At 41.6% G+C, this 26,217-nt stretch overlaps 2 protein-coding genes and 1 non-coding gene across 7 annotated transcripts in view; 2 read left to right on the top strand and 1 right to left on the bottom strand.

Moving 5' to 3' along the window:
• daam1b (dishevelled associated activator of morphogenesis 1b) overlaps positions 1-5,098 on the top strand; it is a 56,028-nt gene extending 50,930 nt beyond the window's left edge. For all 5 annotated transcript variants that reach the window (XM_088325575.1, XM_088325574.1, XM_088325576.1 and 2 more), the window contains 2 exons: positions 613-783; positions 2,887-5,098. In XM_088325575.1, the coding sequence (XP_088181701.1) occupies positions 613-783; positions 2,887-3,099 (384 nt within the window). In that variant the 3' untranslated portion in view covers positions 3,100-5,098. The remainder of the gene's footprint in view (positions 1-612; positions 784-2,886) is intronic.
• Positions 5,099-5,836: 738 nt separating this feature from the next.
• On the bottom strand, positions 5,837-18,857 carry l3hypdh (trans-L-3-hydroxyproline dehydratase). The gene is made up of 6 exons (XM_088325579.1): positions 18,788-18,857; positions 16,725-17,209; positions 14,404-14,573; positions 9,081-9,203; positions 8,880-9,017; positions 5,837-6,376 (listed from the first exon to the last, which is right to left on the bottom strand). The coding sequence occupies exons 2-6, from the start codon at positions 17,200-17,202 to the stop codon at positions 6,251-6,253; spliced, it is 1,035 nt and encodes a 344-aa protein (XP_088181705.1). The 5' UTR covers positions 17,203-17,209; positions 18,788-18,857; the 3' UTR covers positions 5,837-6,250.
• Positions 18,858-21,403: 2,546 nt separating this feature from the next.
• LOC148346653 (small nucleolar RNA SNORA73 family) lies at positions 21,404-21,592 on the top strand. Its single transcript, XR_015848375.1, has one exon. It is a non-coding gene; the product is annotated as a small nucleolar RNA SNORA73 family (small nucleolar RNA).
• The last annotated feature ends 4,625 nt before the right edge of the window (positions 21,593-26,217 follow it).

A 26,217-nucleotide genomic window follows, 5' to 3' on the forward strand; every position in this document is an offset into this window, starting at 1 on the left:
AGCTTTTCAGTGACCTGAATGTCTCAAAAGAACTTCAGCAGGGACGGCTGTGTGGCGTGAGTGTCTTTTAACAGGATTTGGTCTTCCATTAGAGGCCTTTACAAGTGGAAACCCGAGTTGTCCAGATGCTTGATTTACTCGCTGCTTTATTGGTGACAAGGTCTTCTTATCTCCGGTGTGTTTCTACTCATGCTTGCCGTTGACACGGCAACCGTTAACTCTCTGTGAATCATTTACCCACCGTGAAAAGTTTGAGCCTAAAGTGGGGGTTCTAGAAACGGCCAATCACAGAGCACGTAACAGTAAAACAACCATTCAGAGTTTTCCATTTAAAGCGTGGCCAATAGCTTGTGAGTCTTTGATGCAATTAGCGCTCTGCACGTCCTCCCATCTGGATGCGTTTCTGTGAAAAGTAACCAGCAGACACGTCGCCTCCATTTGGACTCAAGCTCCAAGTGGTCTTTGCTCTGGGCTGTAATCAGTACCCGGTCAAGCCCACTTCAAAGAGACCCCCTGCTCGTATTTCAAAGACCTCCTTCCCTAACGAATCGGTTGTGAAAAACATACTCTTGCTGTTGTGTTCATTACATCCCACTTTGGTATATCCTGCAGTTCCTAAAAGCCGTAAAGCATTTCGGTGAGGACGCCAGCAAAATGCAGCCAGATGAGTTCTTCGGCATCTTCGACCAATTTTTGCAGTCGTTCGGTGAAGCGCAGCAAGAAAACGAGAACATGCGACGGCGAAAGGAGGAAGAGGAGCGCAGGGCCAAGATGGAAGCCCAGGTAACATCCAAGGTGTCAAGGTCAAAAGGCTAGAGGACTGAATCAAAAATGTTGGTACAAACCAAGGGCCAGACTTATAGAATGTCAAAAACTCCCACCTCTACAGCGATGGTAGACAATAATAAAGCAAACATTAAATCACTGCAGAAAATTAATTTTCAGTTTTTCAATGTTTTAATTGACGTGTTTCAGCAATGCTAGATGCTAGTGCTAATACCTTCCATCCATTATCTGTACCGCTTATCCTCAGTAGGGTCATGGTGGGTGCTGGAGCCCATCCCAGCCATCTCCGGGCAGTGGGCAGGGGACACCCTGAACTGGTTGCCGGCCAGTCGCAGGGCACATAGGGACAGACAATTCGCTTGCTCATTCACACCGGCCAATCAACCTGACATGCATGTTTTTGGAATGTGGGAGGAAACCGGAGTGCCCGGAGGAAACCCACGATGCTAGTACCATCTCGTGAAATTGTCTTTGATGTAAGCAAGAATAGTTGATATTGTTGTGTGAGTCGCAGCTAGCAATCTGTAAAGCTAAATGTGTTCTCGTTACTTGAAATTATATTTCCCTGATTATAAAGCGCACCTAAAAACCCCGAATTGGCCATTAATTTGAAAAAGTGTGCCTTATATATAACAAAATACAATGGATTGGAAAATGCATACAGTAACCATACTGATGTGTTACTACATGAGGTTTTACTGTATACTATTTGTGCGGTGATTAATCGATTTAAAAACATTGACCAACATAGTAAGACGCTTTATGCAACGGGCGTGGTACGGATGGTGCGATGAGATCAAATCTATCTTTACTCGTGGTGCCAGATACAAATGTTAGAACATGGAGAAAACAAAGTCATCCTGAAACATGAAAATAAACGTCTGATTCATTGGCAGATATGCCAAAGAGTTGTTGCCTTCAGCGTGCTTGTTTGCGTTTATATCTTTCAAGACTACTTTCTGATGTTTCTGGAACTGAGAACAAAAATAGTGTGATAGTGAAATGAGATTGAATGGCCTTTTTGTTGGTCACATGTATGCTTGGGTTTCAGTGCTCTTACCACCGTGACCCGGGTTAGATTTTCGTTGCATAAAATGTTTTGCGGTTTCTATCAGCAACATTTTCATAAACCGGAAAATACGTATTTCAATTGAAGATTGATTCTAGAAGCAGCAATTATTCAGGCACCATCAGATACAGTACCTACATATACCTTTTTAGCAAAAGTGTGCTAAATTGACTTACAACAGAAAGCAATGTTCTATTATTTACTAAATGAGGTGTCTCCAACGTGGTGCCGCGTAAGGACAGTTGAAATGCTCGCAGACATTTTTCTGAAAGTGGCTTACCATTACTGTGATTTTTATAGTTAACTATTTTAAATAGGGGTTGAATAGACTCAGTTAACATGTTAAGTTGTTATTTAAAAAATTCAAATAAATCAATTCCAGTTCATGGGCTTCATGAGGCAAAAATAAATCAATTTAATTAATGATAATTATTTTTAAGCAATTGAGAAAATAGAATAAGAATGTATTCCTTTATATTTTTATTGATTTTATTTTACAGGAAATACAACAGTTAATGGGTTTTATAAAGCGAATGAGCAAAAAATGTGCAGGTTTTTTAGCTAGCTATCTGGCTAGCATTTTACATTTTTTTTTTGCTAGTTATCAAGCTTAATTCTGGACTCTACTAGCCCCTATCAAGCTACATCTTGGTAAAAACTTTGCATGCTACCTGGCTAACAATTTTCTTTTTTTGCTTGTTATCAAGGTATCCTTTCTAACCAACTTCGTTTTTATCTTTCTATTCGACTATTTAGCTTTTTACTCTTGTAGCTAGCTATCTAGCAAGCCATCCAGCTAAGTTCCCTATTTTAAAATTTCATATCATACTGTTTCAATTACTAACAATAAATAGCTCTTAGCTTGAAAAAGCTTACAGACCCCTGCACTAAACCATTTAAAATAAATAGAATTTAGAATAAATTAAATATACTATAAACAATACTTTCTTCAAGAAGAAGCGTTGTAAAAAAAAAAACGGTTCCTCGCGTGCAATCATGTATCTGTAGAAAACCGTAACTTTTTCTTTCAGCTTAAAGAGCAACGAGAAAAGGAGCGGAAGGCGCGAAAGGCCAAGGCAAACGGTGAAGACGACGGCGGCGAGTTTGACGATTTGGTGTCGGCACTACGCTCGGGCGAGGTTTTCGACAAGGATCTGTCCAAGATGAAACGAAACCGAAAGCGCATCAACAGCCAAAACTCGGACGGGGGCCGCGAAAGACCCGTCACCAAGCTCAATTTCTAGGCACGTGCAGACAGGTTTTTTGCCTCACTTCCTGAACAGACTTGTTCCCTAACCACACGAGAACTTTTGACCAGATTGTTTGTCTAAATAGAGTCCTCTCAAAGACTACAAAAAAGGAGGGCCCTTTTGTACAAAGTGAACTGTTCCCCTCTTCGGAGCTTTAATCACAAGCGAGAGTAGCTGCTTTTCCATTTTTTTACAACATGACACGTGTTCAGCATTTCTATAACATCAAATCACCGTTTGCTAAGAGCTGGCCTTAAATGTTTATGATTTTGATGTACAGTCGGTACTGTTGTAGGCCAGGGCCTAAAATGTTAATTTGTGCGGGCGCTTATGTCAGAGATGACATATAATATAAGTGTATTACAAAAGGTTGCAAGTATAAGGCTGTATTTACGATGCTAAAATGCCATTAAAACATACCCAAGCAAAACAATATTTGCATCTATTCTTTGGATACCAAATATGTTAAAGGTGCAATGTGTATTACTTAGCTCCTTTAAGTGGTACAAAAAGACATTGAGTCAGAAATACCTAAACCATCATACGAATGTTAATGTTTATTAAAAAAAAAAAAAAATCCTAGGTCAAGAAATTTACATTTTACATAGCGGAATCCATACCTAGATGTCGCTGCCATATTAGTCTGGAATCATACTGCTACACTGTGCTCTGTGGCGGCATTGGTTGTTTACGTTAGACAATTGTGCCATCTAGTCGTCAAATACTACACAATGGGTCTTTAAAAAACAATATTGAATCGAATACAATAATCCCTCACTGTTTTACAATTTCCATTGTGTTCTGCATTCCGAATGAATTAAGAGTTGCTCTGTTTAAATTTGCATCAATAACATTGCAGTCAATGCTGTAAAGGTAGATCCTTTCTCATTTCGTTTTCAACCCACGTTTTTTGCTTTCCCAGTAACGTCCACATGATGGCGCTGAAAAATCTGAAGCGGATAGTTTTGAAACATTCAGAATTAATTTGTATTATTTGTATTTGAAACCCAAAAATATAATTCCGTAATGTTCTGACTTTAAGACGCAACTTTTCTTCCGAGCTTTCAACCCTGCGGCTTATGCAACGATGCAGCTAATTAATGCCAGGGATGGGTGAGACAGGTGAAATACATGTTTTGAGGAAGATGCAAGTTTGATGTAACTTTGTGCATGAATCAAACTAGCATGAACAAACCCTCGTCATGGAAAAGGGGTCAATCCGACAGGGAGCGCTAACTACCACATTGGGAATAATTTTAGGAGTCTGTTTATTTGTAAACGGATATAATGTGGCAAAACGAACGGATTACAAGAAGCAACGTCCAACGAAGCAGAAATATTTGAGGCAGATTCCTATTCATCTGTCGGCATTATTGTCTGTTTTGGAGTGAGTATCTTATCACAGTTGGATTCTATTGATTGTATAAGATGTAACTAAGACACTTTCATAGACCATTCAAAGAAGTTGAAGACTGCCCAGGGCACGTACTGTTAAGTTACAACGGCTTTATAGTTTTCGGGTATCTTGTTTCAGACTGATCGTGATGTTTCTCTGATAAGCATGGACGAACAGGAAGACCTTCCCATCACATCTTGAATCCCAAGAGTTTAAGCTTTACAATGATAAGTTGCACGCAGGACATATTTCAGTGACTGGTGACATCGTACAGACGCGTATTTGTATATCAAAACCGGCGGGCCGATGTGATTAAGGGGTTAAGGTACCATATATTTTTAAAACTTTCTGTGTACCGTCTTTCTTTGTAATTATGTTTCTATGTGGGCACATGCGTCTTCTAGTCTGGTGCAGCTTATGTATGTACAAAATGGCTTTTCCTTAAAAAATGTACTGGGTGCAGCTTCTATAGCCTGAATTTTAAGGTATATTGTCACACTAAAAAACATGCATAATTTACCTTTGTTAAATAAATGTATAAATTACTATTTGACAGTACAAGTTATTTGTAAATAAAAACGTTTCGAAAGTACAGCACTTTTTTGTTTAACAAATGCTTGAGCCTGTTAATAGGGTTTGTTCTTTGGTTTCAATGTATAATCACAGTTCACAGATCCTTTAAGCCTATGGGTTGTGTGGGTACCAATAAGTATGCAGCTCTGGACAGCCTTCTCCACTGTTAACTGTCCCTGGCCTGTTCTAAGGTTGTGGCAAAGTTTGTACGGTTGCTTGGAATGCTTGAATTTTAATGTTGCGTTTTCAAAGTTTGAAAAGTGCTCAAACTTCAGATGAAGTGCTTGAAATTGTTGCCATGTTTCTTAAGTTAGGTGTTCAAATAAGGGTTTTAAAACTTATTTTATGGTTCTGGAAATAGGATTAAGGATAAAGTTTGAAACTGATGTTTAATCTCCTTATTAGGATATTAAACTGAAACAAGGGTCAGAAATATGGTTGGAGCTAGTGTTACAACTACAGCTAGGGGTAGGTTTAGGGTTAGGAGCTAGAGTTGGAGCTCCATAATGGAGTTCTAAACTAAATGTAGGGTTCCAAAATAGGTTTGGAGCTAGGGTAAGGTGTAGGGTTAAGCTAAGGTTTGGGGTGTAAATTAGGGTTTAAAACCCTAAGATCGGTTGGGGCTAGAATTTTAAGGTTCTTTTTGATTGCTGCTGGATTTTTTTCTTTGAATGGTCCTGGAAAAATAGGTAAATTGGCGTTGAAAGTCCTTAAAAGTGTTTGAATTTGCCCATAAAAAATATGTATGAACCCTGTCAGAAGTCGAGATATAAATATTTATTTTACATTACATGAAGCTCCCCTAGAGGGAGCAGACATGATTGTTTGTCATCTTGCTCCTAAGAGTACCCCGAAATACAATGTAAAAGGCGGTGCCAAAAAAATGAACAATGGTGCTGATTGGTCACTTTGAGTTTCTATAGTTCGTATTCTTCCTTGTGCTTCTTAGCACTTATTTTCAGTTGCACTATGCAGCACAGCGATGCATTGTGCTCAAATATTACAGTGTCCCTTTAAGATCGTTTTTTTTCAGTCTCACTGTGCAATTGTTATAGAAAACCATTCCATATCTTGTATTTTTTTCAATTTTGTACTGAAAAGGTCTATCATTGAGAGGACAAGCTTACAGTATGAAGTTGTGACCGGAACCAGATCCGAAAGGGGGGAGAAAGCCGCTCACTTGAGCAGAAATCCATCCTTCAGCTGGTCATCTGTCTCTTGCACCAAACAAGACGCTCCCGTGTAAAAAGCTCTACCGGCCACCTCCACCACTACCGCCTTGATGTCACCGCATGTGGTCTCCTACAAAAAAAGATGTAATTGGCAAAAAATTCCTATACAGCAATCACTGTTTTTTTCGCGGGGGTTGCGTTCCAAAAATGTCTCGCGGTAGTCAAAATCCATGATTGAATCATTAAATATTTCTCAAAAACAAACCCAATTTACAGGCTCATGTGTTTGTTTAAAGCCTCAGTGTGTAATATTTGACCACTAGATGGCACTGTGTTGTCTAATACAGGCATATCCATAGTTCGGCCCGCGATCAAAATTTTACTGTCATAAAATTAGTAATATGTGGCCCGCAGTATAAAATACATTTGTACTCAAAACAAAACAAAAATCATAATTTCACCAGATGATGGCAGTTGCCCTGTGGCCACCGTGCTTTTGGCTTTCTCTGAGAATTTTAGCATGTTAGTCAATAAGAAAAGGAAAGTTGACTGTGAGGGCTGCCACTTTCAGGACAAGTGGAAATAGGAGTATTTTTTTTTTTACCAAAATTCGAAACAACTGCGACTGCCTAATTTGCCAAGAGACTGTGTGTTTTCAAAGAATATAATATCAAGAGGCACTGCCAGACAAAAGAAGCGTAAAATAAAATGCTGTGAAAAGGTGAAGTAACTAGAAGCTATTTTAACAACACAGAAGCCCTTTTTTACGAGACCCTTCGAGTCAAATGAAAATGCTACAGAGGCGAGCTACGAGTTCATGATGCTGATCACCAAGCACTGCAAACTTTTCATGGATGGAAGATTGTTTAAAAAAAACGCCAGGCTAAATAGTTGGTCCTCGCACATTTCCAGCTTTACAAATCTGGCTTGCTTTCTGAAAACTCCGGACACCACTGGTCTAATACAAACAAAAACCAGTGCCAAGAGTACAGCGTAACAGCAAGATACCAGACAATCATGGCGGCGACTTCTAGGTAGGGATTCCACTTTGCAAAAGAATTATAAATTTGTCTACTTTTTTTTTTTTTTTTACATCCATTTTTGCCTAGTATTCAAAATGACGTTTTTTTTTGTTTTTTTTTTACTGAATGAAGTTTGAACCACTAGGATCGGGGTGGCAAACCCGGTCCTCAGGGGTCGCATGTCCTGCATGTTTTTGGAGATTCTCTGCTCCAATGCGGGGATCCCAATCACCTGGATCATTATCAAACTTCCACACAGCTTGCTAACAAGCTGAAAGTTTGCAACACCTGATATGAACATTCAACACAAGCAGGACATTCAGCTCTCGAGGACAGGGTCGCTCACCCCTGCACTAGGAGGCACTGATTAATACACACTGTCCCTTTAACAAAGAAAAAGTAAAGTACTGTGCTTTAAAAAATGTTTTATTTTTTACAAATAACTTTTGTACTGTCAAATGATAAGTTTGATTGCACACTTGTATGGATTAAGGCCATGATCCAATAGCATGATACTTTGCCGCCATCATGACAATACGGAAACTTTTCGTTCTGTCCTACAGAAGCCATAATTTTTCAATATCAAACGTTTTTTTTCTAAAAAGCACTAGGGAGCGCCAAAGAAATGCATGTGGATCTAGAGCAAGTTTAAGTATGTGGATAAGTCAAACTTTGTTGGCGAAAAAAAGCATCTCCCACTGCTGCTTTTGTAGGTCCGCGCAGAACGTTTTTTTGACATGTTTTTTTAAAGAAATTATGGCTTTTAGAGAAACTTAACAATGAACAAGGTTTGCACCTACAATATGTAGGTTCGTCAGGCGGTTTTGTGTACACTGTAGATCAAAATGAGAGAACTTATGAAAAATTGTATAAATTTTGTAACACCATCTTCACTGTTCCACAGTTCAATTACCTTTTATTGTGTCTATATCATGGAACACTTTTTTGTCACAAAATGACTAAAGGCATTTCTCAAAAACGTATTTTTTAGAAAACACACTGATCAAAATTAGAAAACAATGACTGAAGGTGCATGAAAAAAATACTGAAGGTGACAAAAGTCAGCAATTAGTAAGAAGTGTAAAAGCCTCTGCTGTGATTACTTCAGCACATCTGCGGCCACAGGATAGCACTCGTTTCTCACACTGCTCTGGTGTGATTTTAATCCATGTAATTGGCAATTAATCAGGGGTTGACAGATAATCAAGAAAAATAGCACCATGTCCTAGATTAGCACCATTGAGTGTGAGGCACCGAAAGTTCTCTTTAATTTTGGCAGTGCATTTTTGGCAAAATACAGGGTTTTTTTTGAAATGCCATAACTATTTTGTAAAAGAATTGTTGTATTCGAACGAAATAGACAAAAAAATGTCCTTAAACTGCTTAGCAGTGAAGATGGTATTGCAAAAAGTTACTCTCTAATTTTGGTCTCCAGTGTATGTGTACAAATCAGACCACAACGTCATTGACGTGTGGAAGAAAAGGGGTGGAGAGATTATTTAGCCAGAATGCAAAACACAATGTGCGATGAAAATCCGAAAAGTAGCGTAACCGCGATACAGCAAGGGATTACAGTATGTTAACCAGTAAGCAAGGTACAAATCTACATACCTCCACAGCTTTTCCGGTGATCTTTGATCCAGTGGCGCCGCTCCGAAACGTCCTGGTCTGGTTCAACCCGATCAGACCTTTGTGGTACTGGAGGGCCACCCGTGCCGTCACGCCGGATCCAGTCGGGCTACGGTCCACCTAGTTAAACAGAAGTGATTTGTTTCATTCATATCTTAATGAGTAAGATAGTAGTGAACATACCTGAGCTTCAGCAAACACACAAATATTAGCAGTGGTGTCGTCTGAGAATTGATCTTTGCCGTCAGTGAGGATGGTGCCGTACAGAAAGGCCAGGTCGTTGCTCACCGGGTGGCACAGTTTCACCTGGTTAGAAGAATGAGGCGACTTCAACTAAAGCACATTTGTCAAATTCATGGCCCGCCACATGATTTTATGGGACCCGCGAGACAATGCTAAGAAAGGAACATGTTGCTAAAGCCAGGCACCACTTGCAAAGCACCCGCTGTAGCTGTATTTGCGGACTGCCATTATTCAACAAAAGAACAATGAGGAAACCCCTCCCGATGTTATTTTACTCATAACAAAAGTCACGGACAAGCTTTTTAAAGGGATTATAACTAAACTTTTTTTAACTAGGCACACAACCTGTAGTGTTCCTCCCCACAATCGTGCAGATATGTTTCAAAAAACATCACGCGCCATGGATCCCAAGAAATCTATTTTCAAAATAGACATTTGACCTTAGACCTAGAGCTGGGATGTCACCGGATGACATTGCAAACTAAAATGAATAGCGTGTCCTGTTGAAAAACAGACAGCGATTGTAGTAAACGGCGATTGCATTGCACTCGTTTAGTCCGAGTTGCATGCTTCAATCATCAAAAGCTGCATGAGGTAAGTTTATCTGCCATCGTGTACAGCGTGCGTTCCCTTTTTTCCCTTCGCCTCATTTTAGGTACAGTGGCTTGCGAAACTATTTGGCCCCCTTGAACTTTGTGACCTTTTGCCACATTTCAGACTTCAAACAAAGATATAAAACTAATTTCTTGTGAAGCATCAACAATAAGTGGGACACAATCACACTTTATTGGATATTTTAAACTTTTTTAACAAATAAAAAACAAAAAAGTGGGTTTGCAAAATGATTCAGCCCCATTGAGTTAATAGTTTGTAGCGCCACCTTTTGCTGCGATTACAGCTGCAAGTTGCTTGGCGTATGTCTCTATCAGTTTGGCACATCGAGAAACTGATATTTTTGCCCATTCCTCCTTGCAAAACAGCTCGAGCTCAGTGAGGTTGGATGGAAAGCGTTTGTGAACAGCAGTTTTCAGTTATTTCCGCAGATTCTCAATTGGATTGAGGTCTGGACTTTGCATTGGCCATTCTAACACCTTGATGTGTTTTGGGGTGAACCATTCCATTGTAGCTTTCGCTTTATGTTTTGGATCATTTTCTTGTTGGAAGACAAATCTCTGTCCCAGTCTCAGGTCTTTTGCGGACTCCATCAGGTTTTCTTCCAGAATGGTCCTGTATTTGGGTCCATCTATCTTCCCATCAATTTTAACCATCTTCCCTGTCCCTTCTGAAGAAAAGCAGTCCCAAACCATGATGCTGCCACCATCATGTTTGACTGTGGGGATGGTCTGTTGAGGGTGATGAGCTGTGCTGCTTTTACGCCAAACATAACGTCTTGCATTGTTGCCAAAAAGTTCAATTTTGATCTCAACTGACCAGAGCACCTTCTTCCACATGTTTGGTGTGTCTCCCAGGTGGCTTGTGGCAAACTTTAAACGACACTTTTTATAGATATCTTTAAGAAATGGCTTCCTTCTTGCCACTCTTCCATAAAGGCCAAATGGGCAGTATATGACTGATTGTTGTCCTATGGACAGATTCTCCCACTTCAGCTGTATACCTCTGCAGTTCATCCAGAGTGATCATGGGCCTCTTGGCTGCATCTCTGATAAGGTTTCTCCTTGTATGAGATGAAAGTTTAGGGGGATGGCCCGATCTTGGTAGATTTGCAGTGGGCTGATTCTCCTTCCATTTCAATATTATTGCTTGCACAGTGCTCCTTGGGATGATTAAAGCTTGGGAAATCTTTTTGTATACAAATCCAGCTTTCAACTTCTCCACAACAGTATCTCAGACCTGCCTGGTGTGTTCCTCGTTCTTCGTGATGCTCTCTGCACTTCTGAGACTATCACAGTGCAGGTGCATTTATACAGAGACTTGATTACACACAGGTGGATTCCATTTATCATCGTTAGTCATTTAGATCAACATTGAATCATTCAGAGATCCTCACTGAACTTCTGGACAGTTTGCTGCACTGAAAGTAAAGGGGCTGAATAATTTTGCACACCCACTTTTTTGATTTTTATTTGTTAAAATATCCAATAAAGTGTGTTCCACTTCATGATTGTGCCCCATTTATTGCTGCTGCTTCACAAGAAAATACAGTTTTATATCTTTATGTTTGAAGTCTGAAATGTGGTAAAAGGTCAAAGTTCAAGGGGGCCAAATAGTTTTGCAAGCCACTGTAAGTGATTGTGACTTTTCCTCTCGTGTTCTTCGCCGCTTGTCTTGCAATTAATATAATATTGTCAAAATAGCTCCCTGTGAGCGTGCGGGCTCCCGAAGGCTTCCAGTTTTGATTGGTCTAGGTTAGACTGCTGGAAGTGTGAATTTCCCTACGGGGATGAATAAAGTATCTATCTATCTATCTATCTAGCCTTATTAGCAGTCAGCTAGCTGGCCAGCCTGACGTGTTCGTTTTTTTTCTCCCGCCTGGGTTCGTGTTTGTTGCTGCCGTGGGTCGCGGTTATCCTGGCTGCGTACTGCATGTTTTTGGTCAGCCAGCCTTCTGTTTTTTCCGCCGATCGGTCCAGGTTCGTCCTCCATAGCAGCCAAGTAGACAGCCGGGTCCCAGCTGGTTTAGCCCCTGTTAGCTCACTGTGTGTTATTTTTGCTCGCAATTTGTTTTACCATTGCTGCAGCCACCTGCGAAACAACGCCTAGGCATTCTTTAGAAAAACTACCAAAACTTGGCTTAAAACACTAAAAACCTTTTCAACTAGTTAACATGGGAACCAATGGGGTGACTGGCTTGCTAGGGTACTGGTGTGCTTCACATGATGTCAGAGCTCAGGAAGTCAAAGACGAAACAGACCGTCTTCAGAATGCATTATCTTGGAAAATAATTGGTGTATTTGTTGATATGGGACACGTGTTCTGGCATTATTATCAATTCAGAAATTTTATTAAATCACCTAACGTCACACAATTAAATAAAATGTGCTGAATTATTAGCTTTAGTCTCAAGAGCGGGTTAGGTAGTATTGTTGAATTTTGTCAAAAATATATGCGTGTCTCCCTCAAAATTCCTTTTAAAAATATTTTTGTTTTTATGGTTCTTTGGGTCAAAAAAGTTCCTGACCCCTGGGCTACAGGGAAAAGCTACTTAAAAGGGCAAACCAGATATTTTCTTTTTACAGAAATCAGCGATGTTTGCTTGCATAAGAAATTTTGGAAGGTGAGTGACACTGCAAGGACGAAACAAACTAACAATAAAAATAGTGGTGAGCCATAGCCTGCAGGTAAGTAGCCAACACAAGTGGCTAAAAAAGAAAACAGTGGGGAAAAAAACGTGTCAGAGGCCTTAAAGACAGGACTTAGCGATCGTAACATATGGCTGTGAAAGGTAAGTAGCCGTTAAGTTGTAAAAAGATGGCATCCAAACATCTCAGCTTCATCAAAAGGTGCCTAATGCTGTTTCATATATTTACAAATTTATAAACCAAAATCTGATTTATGAGATAGTACATGTCTTTTAGCTTGTTATTCGAATCAATAGTGTTTTATTTAGATTAAGTATTTTTGCACCACTAGGGGTTGCGATATAAAACACAAATCTAAAGCACACTGGGACTTTAAGACCTGATTGATTTTTTTCCAGTTTTTCTGTATTATTTACGCTATAATAATAAAAGTTCTGTTATTTTTCATTTCTAGTAAAAAGGGAACAGTCCTTAAAATTTTATAAATTAATAATTTGCTAAGAATTTGAATATGGAAGAATTTTGCTCAATTTTATTTCCTATGAAAATTGACTCAAATATGAAGAATAGTACCTAAAATGGACTGCCAGTTGGCCATTTTTCACACTTTTGCTCTGTACATTATTGTATAATTAAATTACGGTATGTTCAATGTGGTTTTACATGAATCCCACTACTTTAAATTGTCTGTCAAAGTCTATTGTATCCCCATATGAGAACAAGTCAAGTCACACTTTTTGAGCATGTGTAGCTCTTTGTGCTAGACTTCTATGCTCAAAATGTGAAATGAAGTCCGCAAATTTGTGTACAATAAATGACTTGCACAAATACAGATAATTTATTGCAGTGGTCCCCAACCTTTTTAAATCTGAGAGCTACGTTGTTATTAGTGATTAGCATGAAAGGTCTACAAGTTTAATATTCAATGATAATGTAATTTTTGTGTTGCTACTATGTTCTCAGGTTGTAATTATTAGGAGTAAAAATAGCCTGAGTCAACCACTAAAACATTTGCCTCATATAAGGGAACTGAAATTTACATAAAACGTATAGGCTAATTTTAAAGCCATTTTGGAAGAGTAAACAGTGCATTTGAAGACATTGATAAGTGTTAAGTGAGTGTGTGTGAATGAGTAAGTGTGAAGCACATTGTAAAGCGCTTTGGGAGGTCTTCATTGACTTGAAAAGCGCAATATAAATGCAGACCATTTACATTGTTAATGATTTCTTATGACAGTAACAAATTAAATTTCAAAGAAAATTCCAATGGCTAGTGCTACTCGTTCGTTGGGGGCTATCTCGTGTACACCAGCAGCACGTTGGTGACCCTTGGTCAAATGGAATGTAAAAAGTGCCGTACAGAATTTGTAACTAACTCTGCCGCCATCTCCAGGCTTGTGTCATCATTGCAGCCTCAGTCAGCTCATTCATGATGCGCGTGCAAGTATGTGCATTTTTAGACGCGCTCAGATAAACTTTTTTCATCATTCTTGGGGTTTAGATTGTTGTTTGGACTCTGAGAAACAAAAAAAACAAGCAACAAATAGAAACAAAAAATACCCCAGGGGAACGAGCAATATGTCAATCAACCTTCCGCTGCCCCCTCTATTCTTCCTCCTACCTAAATTGCTCGGCCCCGAACAGCTTCACCTAAATAAAAGCAGATAGGCCCAGAAACAATTGTAGCATAAGGGCTTGTTGAACACAGTTGGGCATTGTCAACACATACAAAATAGTGGAAATATTTAACTTTTAACTTTCATTTTTCCTTTTCATCTCTTACGATAAGGTAGATACATCAATTACTGAGTATAACGATGCTGTATTGCAAGTGTTTTGCTTGGAAAAGATTTTTTCATTTCTAAAATGTTTCATTTGTTCAGACTGCTTAAAAACCAAAACCTCAAATAAACACTTTGAACTAATAATTTCGACCAAAAAATAAGAGTCGTAATCCCAATTACAATAACGAGATAATTATTTGTTCCGTAATCCAACACTACCTTGGATTTGACGGCTTTGGTGACGGCTGTGGCAACGTCCACTAGATCGCGGGTCCGGGAGCGATTCACGTCCAGACCGAAGCGGCCTGCATCCACAAAAGCGTAAAAGGCCCCACCGTAGCTGATATCCACTGTCACCTCACCGAAACCTTCCACCACCACCGTCACGTCTGAAACAAACATGTGAGGCACTTTAATAGACAGTCAGATCTCTAAAAATGAAGTCAGGCATTACTCATAGTCAAACAGGTAAAATGGCCCGGCAATGGGCCGAAAGAAGATTGGAGTAGGCTATTTGGTGTGGTCGGGAGCTGCAGTACCCAATTTGGCCGCCAGATGGCGTTAGAGACCCCACCCAAGCAGATGTTTATTGATATTGGTATTTTTGGGGATGCCTTGACAGGAAACCTAGCCAAAGACACTTGCAGAGGCCTAAAGTAAAACTGTTACTTTCAAAGAAGATGGGTAAAGCACATCCATCCCTTAATTTTTTTCTCCATCCGGGCACCGGTGCTGTGGAATGCTCTTCCCCCTTAGATCCTATCTGCAACCTCAGCGGAAATGTTTAAATCTAAGCTTAAAACATACTTCTACTCTATAGCATATGAATAACCTATATTTTTCGTGGACAATATCTCTATTATTTTTTATTTCAACATCCTTTGCTGTCTGGTAATCCTGAAAGGGGGATGCCACATGTGTGGTCCCTTCTCAAGGTTTCTTTATTTTCCTCATGTTGAGGTTTTTGAGTTTTTCCTTGCCCTCATGTTGGTTCCAGATCAGGGGATGGTGTAATAATAGTCTGAAAAAATAGTCTGTGTAATAACCTGTGCAGCCTATGAGACTCTTTGTGATTAAGGGCTATACAAATAAAAATGACTTGACTTGACAATGCTTATCCTCACTACAGTAGTGGGGTGTGCTGGAGCCCGTCCCAGGGTCGTCGGCCAGTATGCGGGGAACACCTTGAACCGGTTGCCAGTCAGTCGCAGGGCACGCAGAGACATACATCTCTCTCGCTCAGTCACACCCAGGGACAATTTGGACTGGCCAATTACCCTGACATGAATAAATAATAATTTATCTTTTATTATTTGATTAAATTAATTCTAAATAATATAATTTTTTGTGCATTTTACTTATTATTACATTTCTAATATACACATTTTAAATATTTGGTTGAGAAATAAAATCAAGTCATCGATATGAATATAGCATTTAGAAAATGGTATTTTTATTCCATAATTAATTACAAATGAATTCATTCAAAATATCAAAACAAATTCAATCTTTATTCATTCAAAATAACATTTTTCGTAATTGTATTTTATACATTAAAACGTGTTTAGGTTTTCAATTATTTGACTATAGCAGAGCTGCCAAACATTGTAAATCATATTTCACAATATATAAGATTTTGACTTGTTTCACAGTAAGTACAAAGTGATAGACAAAAAGTAACAGCACACCAAACCTGCTCTTACTGCGAGTGTCCATTAGACAGCAACGATGCACATTAACCAATATCCAATATAAAAGAAACAAAGAATTGAGTGCTTGATTTTTTTTCCCCCCTATAGTTTTCATAAAAAATGTGCATCTGTAATTTGTTATAAACTGTAGAACAAGACTCTAGTGTTTGGAGGCACAGCAATTCATTTCAAATAAAACAATTGCCAGTGTATAAAAATCCATTCTCTCCCACATCCTTCCCAAATAACCTTCAATTTAGTAGGATAAACAAACAAACGCGACCATCTTCTCACATTAAACGTTTGCATCCCTGGCACAAAAGATAGGTAGAGACTAAGGCTGCAACGATTAGTCGGCGTTGCTGACAAAAAACTCAAATAGAAATAGTCCACAAAGAATTCCAGTGTAGCCTATTGTCGTCAGACATTTTTTTCCAACAGACTGAGGCATCTCTACACGGATTAAATCTCTGCTGAAAGTCGCTCATGCGCATTAGCATCTTTGTCTCAACAGTAGCATACAGTAATGATGACATCAACATCAAGTATCATGCCCTTTTTTAAATTTTCTTCATTTATTGCATGGTTTATAGAATCAGACTACCAATGGCAATGGCAACAATTTCAAGCATGTTCAAGCACTTCACCCCAAAATTCAAGCATTTTCCTGACCTTAAAAACACCACATTAAAATGTATGCATTTTCAGGGATTTCTAGCACCCGTACGAACCGTGATTTAAGAAACAATTCCCAACTATCCGATTATTCCACTAATCTTTTAAATAGTCGATTAATAGTTTACTTTTAAAATAACCATTAGTTACAGCCTTAGTGGGGAAATCACATACCTAAGGCAAAGACAAATGCCGGAACGCTGAGGAACCTGACGGCGCCCGTCTTTCCGTTTGCGTACTCGACGAAAGCCCGGACTAGGCCACAGGGACAGTGGATGTTGACGGAGGTCTCGGGGGAACTCGGATTCTTGACCAGCTCGTAGTCAACAGCAAAGCGGCCTAGGGCCAGCACGGCGTGGCCACACATTGTGCTGTAGCCCTCGTTGTGCATAAACAGGACGCCCAAGTGAGCTTCGGGAAGCTCGCTGCCCACCAGCAAGGCACCGTACATGTCATAGTGGCCGCGAGGCTCCAGCATCAGCGTCCGGCGCAAGTGGTCGAGATACTCTCGAACGTAACGCCGCTTGGACAGCAACGTCTGACCTTTGACTTCTGGGTAGCCACTCACGATGATGCGGAGGGGCTCGCCGCCAGTGTGCATGTCCACCACTGATATTTTGGCACCCTCATGTGGTGGGAGCTTCACGTCCATTGCGGCCCTAAGGAGAAAAGTTAACACTTATAATTTTTCCTTTCATGTGCAATCAAGAGATGTATTCAATATAGGAAATATATTAAATTAAGGGTATAGGTTTGGTCTTGGCATCGGTGGGGACATAGCACACTTTATTTAAAGTTATCACGTAATATTGGTCATGACAAAACAATGATCACTTGATCTTGGTTAGAACATGTCCCCACCGACCATGCCGAAACGACACCCCTGTATAAAATGGTTATTTTTATTCAGTGTTAAAGTTTTTTCACGATTTTTTATTTATTTATTCAAAATCGCTGAATTAACACATAATGAATACTATTAATACAATAAGTATATGACGTAATACAGTGCTGAGCAGATGCAGAGTGAGGCAAGCAATTCTCTTGCCCCACGGCAGAGAGCGAGAGTGAGACCAAGTATTAAGATTGAACCCCCCAATTTTGGAATTTTCTTTATCAAAATCGCTGAATTTTCAAATTATATCATGAATATTGTTTGTTACTATATGCACAGCGACATTGGGTGTCCTGAAAGGCGCTTTGAAGTACAATGTATTATTATTATAATACAATGAGCATGTAACCTACAACTGTGCTGACTGGTTGCAGATGCAAAGTAGGGCCCAATTCTCTTGCCTCCTAACAGAGGGCGATATTGAAACCCAAGTATTCTGATTTGGCGAACACCTCAGCCCCCAGCAATAGAATTAGTGACAGTATTAGCAAGCTAATCGCAAATCAAGCCATTCAGTATTTTTTTTCTCGTTGCATGGACTTTTTTCACAATATTGATGGTTTTGTTCAAAAGGAACAATGTATGGACTATATAAGTTAAAGAAAGACAATAAAATGTTTTTTTTCTATGCTACGGTTTAAATTGTTTTCTTGATCAGCTAATGGAATGTAAATTGTTTTAATTGTAAATCTGACTGTGCCTAAGCAACCAGGTGTGAACCTCGGAGCAAATACTTTTTCAAATTGAATTAAAGACAGAAATAACCTTTGTATTTTATTTACGGTTTAGTTTGAAGCTGAATCAGCGACAAAGAAAATGGTGTACAAGGCACTAATCAAAGTAAGGTTGTTTGTTCTAAAATATTAGATGTTAGTTATAACATCAATTTGTATAGGGTACATCTAAAAGTCCTGTGATTTGTGCAGAAAAACTCGGTTATTGTGTCCAAATAGAAAAGGACAGAATATTAAAAAAAAAAATACGGTAAAATGAACAACGAAAATAAATGTACAAATAGAATATATACAAAAGGGAAAGTTTGTTAATGCAAATATTAAAATTAAATGACATTACCACAAACAATAGATTAAATGCCAACACGTTTAGTTTAGGAGTATGGAGTTTAATTTATGTCGAAAACGTCCTTTCGTTTGACACAACGAAGCGAGAAATAAATGACTCTTTTCATTTTATTATTTTTCCAAATGAATAAAGTGACGTTAGTTTAACACAACTCGTTTTCCTTGCTTGTTTCGCCTCAAAATGGACCTTATGACCTCACCAACCCAAACAAAAACGTTAAAAACGGAAAAAGTCCAGAATAAAAAGGTATGTCTCTTACCTGCACAGACACACTTTGCGATTGTGTACAACTTTTCTTCTTCGTGGATTTCTGCCACGGTGGCGGTTGCAAGTGCATTTAGTAGCGCGCGGCTGCCATCAAGCGAATACAAGAGGTGTGACATATCTTTCCTTTCATCGACTGTCTTAATGAGCCAAAGAAGAAGTCTGTTTTTTTCCCATTTCTTTTACAAGCTGACAAACGAGCTGATATTGTTGCATAGATAAAAATTGAAAAAGTTGAGTGATATCCATTCTTTTTATCTCCGTGAGGCAGGCCTCCAAAATTTCCACATTTTAGTGTGGCAGAGTCCTCCATCGGAAGATTGAAGGGGGCCAAGTACGGAATCCTGGGACGAATGTTGGAGAATGGAGAAAACAAAGATAACATTTTTGATTTAATAATGGGGTTGTGCATTATACACACAGTATTTCCTCCACACCCTTCTCGACTTTTTTAAGTCCTGACCGAGGGTGGCAGGTCACAGAGGTGGTGGGCTGTGTGAGAGGAGTCCTTTCTAATATTGGAAGCAATGTCCTCTGGACTGGGCAGAATGCAAGGGATGATATTCTGGGCTCGGACACAGCCAATGACACAGCCAGGGCTTTGGTTCAAATCAGATTGAACATCAGCTTCAGCGAGATCTGAAAATGTCTGTGCTTCCCATCCAAATTATGCTTCCCATGCAATTTTATTGGGCTTGAGAGGTGTTGCAAAGGGGAATGGGCAAAACCGCCCAAGGATATTGGTGCTAAGCCCGTGTAGAATCCATTCACCTTGGAACAAGGCTGTAACATAGATAAAAATTGAAAAAAGTTAAAAAATAACGAGTAAAAAGTGAAGCGATGTAACTATTTTCCGGATTCATTGTACATAACCTGCATTTATTTTCAATGAAGAGCCTTCATGGCCACCAGACAATCTTGCAATTCTCAAAGTGTTTTTTTCGGTACATCTACAGTATTTGGTTATTTGTTTTCGTGTATTTTTTTTATCAAGAAGTAAATGAGAAAATAATGAACAAAAACAAAAAATTCAAGTATTTGTATTTCTGCTCAGAAGCATGCATTTGCGGTTTACTACGGACTTCTAGACAGCCTTGTGTGATTTTTCAATTTGATTTGACAATTTTTTTTTTCTTCAATGGGCACCTGAAAGTCATTCTTTTGCCACTACCACATACCTGCGAACAAAAAAAGGCGAATTACATTTTTGTAGTGACGCAAAAAAAAAGGTCTCATTTCCGTTTGTGGAATCACGTCACGCAAAAGTCTCGCGAGAGACAAACATATCCCTCCTTATAACCTAACTTATTTCCTTTACTCTTATTGAACTCTACCAAAAACTATACACATATTTCAGCAGGAATGTCAATAAAACAAAAGTTATTATTACACCCGATACATGTAAGAGTTTGCAGAAAATTTCGCACTATGCGCCTTTTTGTTTTTATCATCATTTTTTCTAATTTGCCTCTAGTTTAGGCTTTTCTCAAATTGTGCAGTCCTAATTCGGAGACATTGAATTGTGCGGCCGCCCATTAAACACACAAAGTCTGCCCCGTAATCGCATTTGCTGTGTGCTCTCCTCGACCACAATTCTATGTTAATGATGTTTATCAATGAAAACAAAGACCATTCCATTCTCAATCCGCAAAGCAGTGAACCTGCGATAACTAAGGCACGCAGTAGCGAGGGGTCCCTGTACTCATATATTGGGTGGACCATTTAGAGATCTCAACAGGAAACTTTTTTTAATCCGTTGCTAAAATAAATTCCTATCAATTGGGATTACAGTACCCATTTTGAAAGAAATTTCTGTGCAAGTTCTCATTTAAATTGTCCTCTCCAGCCGCACGCTGAAAGCGGTCCACGATACCATACTGGAGGACTCGGTGTTCCCCAGCGAGATCGTAGGCAAAAATATATCCGCATAAAGCTCGACGCAGGCCGGCCCATCAAGGTCCAACTGGACAAGGCGCAGCAGAATAACGTGGAACACAAAGTACGTACAGTATTTGCAGCATAACTATTGCCAGTGTCTGAAATAACGTTTGCCCGGACGCCCGGGGCGTGCATCTTTTACGTGGGGCGTACAACTTACACAACCGTCACCGATGACTTCAGGCTTGAGAAAGTGCCTAAGCTCAAGGTGTGCGCTTTGAGGATGACTGACGGTCCCCGCCGCAGAGTCCTGAAGGCCGGGGCCAGGTGATGACATTTGAACAGCTGGCGATGGCATTGCCCAAAGGACATGGCACTCTGCTTCTGTCTGGTCCCCGCAAGGGCAGAGGGGTCTACAGGCACTTTGGAAAAGCCTCCTGGAACTCAAAATGTTTCGTCCCGATCTGATGATTGGTGCGGACGACCGTTCTGTGTATTTCTAAACCTTCCCAGAGTTCTTTTTGGGCCATTAGCGGGGAGCGAAACCATACAGCAAGAAAGCCATCATCATCTTTGTAACTATTGCTCAGTTGAAGTCCTTCCAGAAGATTCAAGTTCGCCTTGTTAGGGAGCTGGAAAAGAAGTTTTGCGGGAACCACGTTGTCTTCATTGCTCAGGTTTGCTAACATTGCTTAATCTAAACTTTAGATTCTAAAGTTTTAATTTTGTGTATCCGACATGGACTTCCAGAGAGTTCTCTCCTGGCTCTGTCCTGTAGCGAATGGGAGCGTTGCGTCGTGCTTGGACTTATATTCCCGTTCCACGTCGTTGTACAAAATGTTTCGTCCCCGATCTGATTCCTAAACCTTCCCAAACGTCTATGGGGCTGTTACTGGGGAGCTAAACCATGCAGTGCACATTGAAAACCACTTTTGTGATAGTCTTGATTTTTGCAAGTCATTTTCTTACAACGTTGTGGTGTCGTGTAATACACTCCCCGGTGCAGCCTTGTACTTGTGCTTGAGAACTACCGAGGAAGAAGTTAAGTAAACACTCTATGAATGTACCGTCCGTGCCTGTCTTGAATCCTACTACAACTCTACTACATACACAACATATTGGCGACGAGGATGACTTGGATCGGAATCTTACAACCCCCTGCTTTGCTTGAAACCCCGGGTGAGCCTACGATGTTGTACACCACGGGGATTCAGATGTTCGAAAATTACCTGCTAGCATTGACTGCAAACGACATGCCGGACAAACGAAAACGCGCACTACTGCTGCACTGTTTAGGCACAGAAGGGCAGAGAATTTTTCTTTCCCTTCCCGACACTGGCACTTCTTACAAATCCGCCTGTGTACCGAAGATGAATGTCGTGGCTGAGCGTAGCAAGTTCCGTCGGCGTGCTCAGAGACCGGGCGAGACCACTGCTCAGTTCATTGCCGCATTGAGGGAATTAATTATTAACTGTGACTTTGGCACGTTTGCTTATGATATGATTAGGGATCAATTCATTGAGAAGATGTCCTCTTTGAGGATCAGAGAACGCTTGCTGTTGGAAACGGACTTAAAACTTGACAAAGCGATCACTATTGCTACACAAATCGAATCCGCTATGACAGAAGCTAATGCTATTGCTCCTGTGCACGTGCCCGACGCTCCTGTGAAGCTCGTACAACAAAGAGATAAAAGGAATCGGAGCAGCACGCATACACAGCGCTCGAGAGATAAAAGGAATCAACACAAAACCTGCTACCGTTGTGGCTCCAACTCTCATCTAGCAAATGACCCCAAATGCCCTGCTAAAAATGCAAAATGCAACCAATGTGAAAAAATTGGACATTTTAGTAAAGTGTGCCGCAGCGAAATTCCTACTCAATCAGTGAGAGAAGTTACTGTCCCAGAACTTACTGTGTGTCATGTAGCCCCTACAGCTGCAGTCCCAAAGCGCCTTACGTGTACAGTTGCTCTCCATTCGAATGATGAACAGTCAATTACTACTGACCTGCTTGTGGACACTGGTTCAGCAGTCTCAATTCTGCCAGAGAGAATTTACAGACATTCATTCATGCACGTGCCTCTCTCAAAGCCTACTGTACGCCTGGTGACCTACATGAAGAAGCCAATTCCAGTGTTGGGCTGTCTTCAACTTACTGCTACATACTGCAGTGCTCATACTGATTTCTACATAGTTCCTGACGGTACTCCACTACTGGGAATGGACCTGTTCACTGCACTCCGCCTTCACATACAAGATGGTCAGATTGCAACACCTGCCGCATCGGAGATGAGTCACACTGTCAACACTACAAATGCTTTAGGCGTTGCTACAGGTTTTATACACAAAGTTAAAGTGCGTGCTGACGTGCCTCCAGTCCAGCAAAAGCTACGCAGACTCCCATATGCCGTGCGTGACAATGTGTCGGAGGAGCTGACGAAACTGGAAACGAATACAAAACCGGGACATGAGAATGTTACTGCAGATTGCTTGTCACGTTTGCCTCTCCCCATCACAGACGACCACGAGGAGATGGAGTTGGAGATGGTGGCTGCTGTGTCTCCTGATTTTGCTGCAGTCACTGCTGATGAGCTCTCCAGTGCGTGTGAGGAATGTCTGGTGCTACAGAAGGTGCGACACTACATGCAGAAGGGATGGCCTCGTACTGCAAAAGGCCTTGACCCCCTCATCGTGCCATACTTCCGTGTGCAAAATGAGCTTGCCGTGCAGAACAGTGTCATTGTGCGTGGCACTCATCGTGTTGTGATACCACAACAGCTACAGGAAAAAATGATCCAACTTGCTCATGCTACACACCAAGGGATCGTCCGCACAAAACAAAGACTGAGAGACTTGTACTGGTGGCCTGGAATGGATTCTCAGGTTGAGCTCGCCATCAAATCATTCACCACCTGCTTGCAGCATGACAAAACCGCAACCACACGTACTGCCCCGTTACAGCCTGTGCCTACCCCAACTGCTGCCTGGGAAAAGATTGCGGTGGACATTGTTGGTCCTATTCACTCTGCTCCTGCTGATTGCCGCTTCGCCATCACCCTCATTGACTATTACAGCCGATGGCCTGAGATTGCCTTCTGCTCAAATGTTACTTCTGCCTCTGTTATGACTTTTCTTTCCATTGTGTTTAGCAGAGAAGGTAATCCACAGGAAATTGTTACTGACAATGGCCCTCAGTTTGTGTCGACCGAGTTTGAAGCATTCCTTAGTGACAGGAACATCACACACCGTCGCAGCTCTGTGTACTACCCACAGGCCAACGGTGAAATTGAGCGTTTCAACAGAGTCTTCAAGGACTGTCTACAAACAGCCAACATCGAAGGTAAACCACTGAAAGCCTTCTTCACTGAGTTTTTACACACTTACAGAGCCACACCACATGCCGTGACTTCAGTATCCCCCGCTGAACTGTTGCATGGTAGACCACTGAATACAAAGCTTCACATCACAGGTCCTCACTCCATGCGCCCCACTGCTGACAAAGGCAACATGCTACAAAACATACAAAACAAACAACGGAAATCAAAACAATACACAGACAAACATCGCGGTACAAAATCACCCAGCTTCCAGATTGGCTCTGCGGTTCGCATCCGCAAACCTGGAATCATTGCCAAAGGACACTCAAAGTTCACCAAGCCACTGACAGTGGTAGCCCAAAAGGGTCCAGCCACTTATCTGCTGTCTGATGGAAAGGTGTGGAATGCTTTCCACCTTGCCCATTCTTCCACCCGTGCTGCTGCTTCAGCGCCACAGCCTGCTGATGCTGATGCTTGCCTCCTGCCAAGGAACCAAGGTGCTGAGCCACCTGAACCTGAAACTGTGTCCTCACCACATCCCTCTCCTAATGCACCGAGAATACGACATGCTCCTGCATGGCTTCAAGATTACGTGACTTAAAAAAAAGATACAGAAAAGATGTGGTGATGTTCAAAAAAAAAAAAAGAAAAAAAAAAAAAAGAAACATGATGAATGTTCATTGTTTAAAAAATTGTCATGTTGTTTATGATGTGATCCTCATACAGTCTGCTTACGTTTACAAGGTTTACACACTTTTGCTTACCGATATTGACAGTATAGTTCCTTCCTTCCGGCGGAGATGTAGTCGTTGGCCGGACACCCCTAGGACAACCTCGGTGAGGAGCAGATTGATCTGGATGCTGGCGGAGGAACTCGGAGATAAGCGAGCAATCCAGGATCTGCCGGGTGGGGATCCAGGATCGTTCCTCCGGGCCGTATCCCTCCCAGTCCACGAGGTATTAAAGACCGCGACCTCTACGACGAGAGCTGAGCAGACGTCGCATGGTGTAGATAGGGTCACCATCCAAGAAGCGTGAGGCTGGGGGGGGAGGGACTTCAGGTACCAGAGGGCTCTGGCGGACAGGCTTAATGCGAGAGACGTGAAACGTCGGGTGAACCCTCATGGTGCCCGGCAGGCGCAGGCGGACTGCCGATGGACTAATAATTTTGTCCACCGGAAAAGGTCCCAGGAATCGGGGAGCCAACTTCTTTGACTCCACCCGGAGTGGAAGGTCCTTGGTGGACAAAATAGACTTGCTGGCCCACCTGGTACGTCGGGGCCGGAATTCTTCTTCGGTTAGCCCCCTTCGAATAGCATTGGACGGCCCGAAAAAGAGCAGCACGTGCCTGAGCCCAAGTGCGACGGCAGCGCCAGGCATTTGCAAGAGCCGACGGACAGGATACCTCTCCCTCTTGGTTAGGGAACAACGGTGGCTGGTAGCCATAGACGCACTGGAAGGGAGACATGCCAGTGGAGGAGCAGACAAGGGAGTTGTGTATTCCACCCATACCAGCTGTTGCGCCCAGGAAAGAGGTTCACGGGATACCAGGCACCGGAGAGCCGTCTCCAGTTCTTGATTGAGACGTTCAGATTGTCCATTAGATTGCGGATGGAACCCGGACGAGAGACTGACTGAGGCCCCCAGGAGACGGCAGAACTCTTTCCAAAATCCCGAGGCAAATTGGGGACCTCTGTCTGAAGCAATGTCTTTTGGGTTTCTATGGAGGCGGAAGACATGCAGCTGGACCACCTGCATCTCCTTGGCGGACGGAAGTTTGGGCAAGGCCACGAAGTGGACCATTTTGCTGAACCGATCCACAATCGTCAAAATGGTTGTCATCCCTTCCGCGGCAGGCAGCCCAGTAACGAAGTCCAAGGAGATGTGGGACCAAGGACGACTGCGGACTGGTAATGGCTGAAGCAATCCGGCAGGGGGCCGATTCGAAGCCTTCTGCCAGGCACAGGTTTGGCAAGCCCCGACGTACTCCTGAACGTCCTTTGCAAATGAGGGCCACCAGAAACGTCGGGCCAGGAAGTTGCTGGTGCGGGTAGCACCCGGATGACAGGAGAGACGAGAGTCGTGCCCCCATTGAAGGACCTCCGACTGAAGGACCTCCGACTAAGAGCCGTAGAGCTTTCGGGACGAATAGCCGCCCTTCCGGGCAAGTACTGGGGCCTGCTTGGTCTTGGAGGGCCTCCCTGACGCGGTTCTCGATGTTCCAGGTG

The sequence above is a fragment of the Urocampus carinirostris genome, chromosome 20 (assembly GCF_059441175.1).
Source record: "Urocampus carinirostris isolate Australia breed hairy pipefish chromosome 20, RoL_Ucar_1.0, whole genome shotgun sequence".
Taxonomy (NCBI): domain Eukaryota; kingdom Metazoa; phylum Chordata; class Actinopteri; order Syngnathiformes; family Syngnathidae; genus Urocampus; species Urocampus carinirostris.

Excerpts from the sequence above, each read along its gene's own strand:
- l3hypdh (XM_088325579.1), bottom strand. The coding sequence starts at position 17,202 with ATGGACGTGAAGCTCCCACCACATGAGGGTGCCAAAATATCAGTGGTG. Across the intron at positions 14,574-16,724 it reads GGCATTTGTCTTTGCCTTAG|ACGTGACGGTGGTGGTGGAA; the intron begins GTATGTGATTTC and ends TGTTTGTTTCAG. Across the intron at positions 6,377-8,879 it reads TCACCGGAAAAGCTGTGGAG|GAGACCACATGCGGTGACAT; the intron begins GTATGTAGATTT and ends CTTTTTTTGTAG.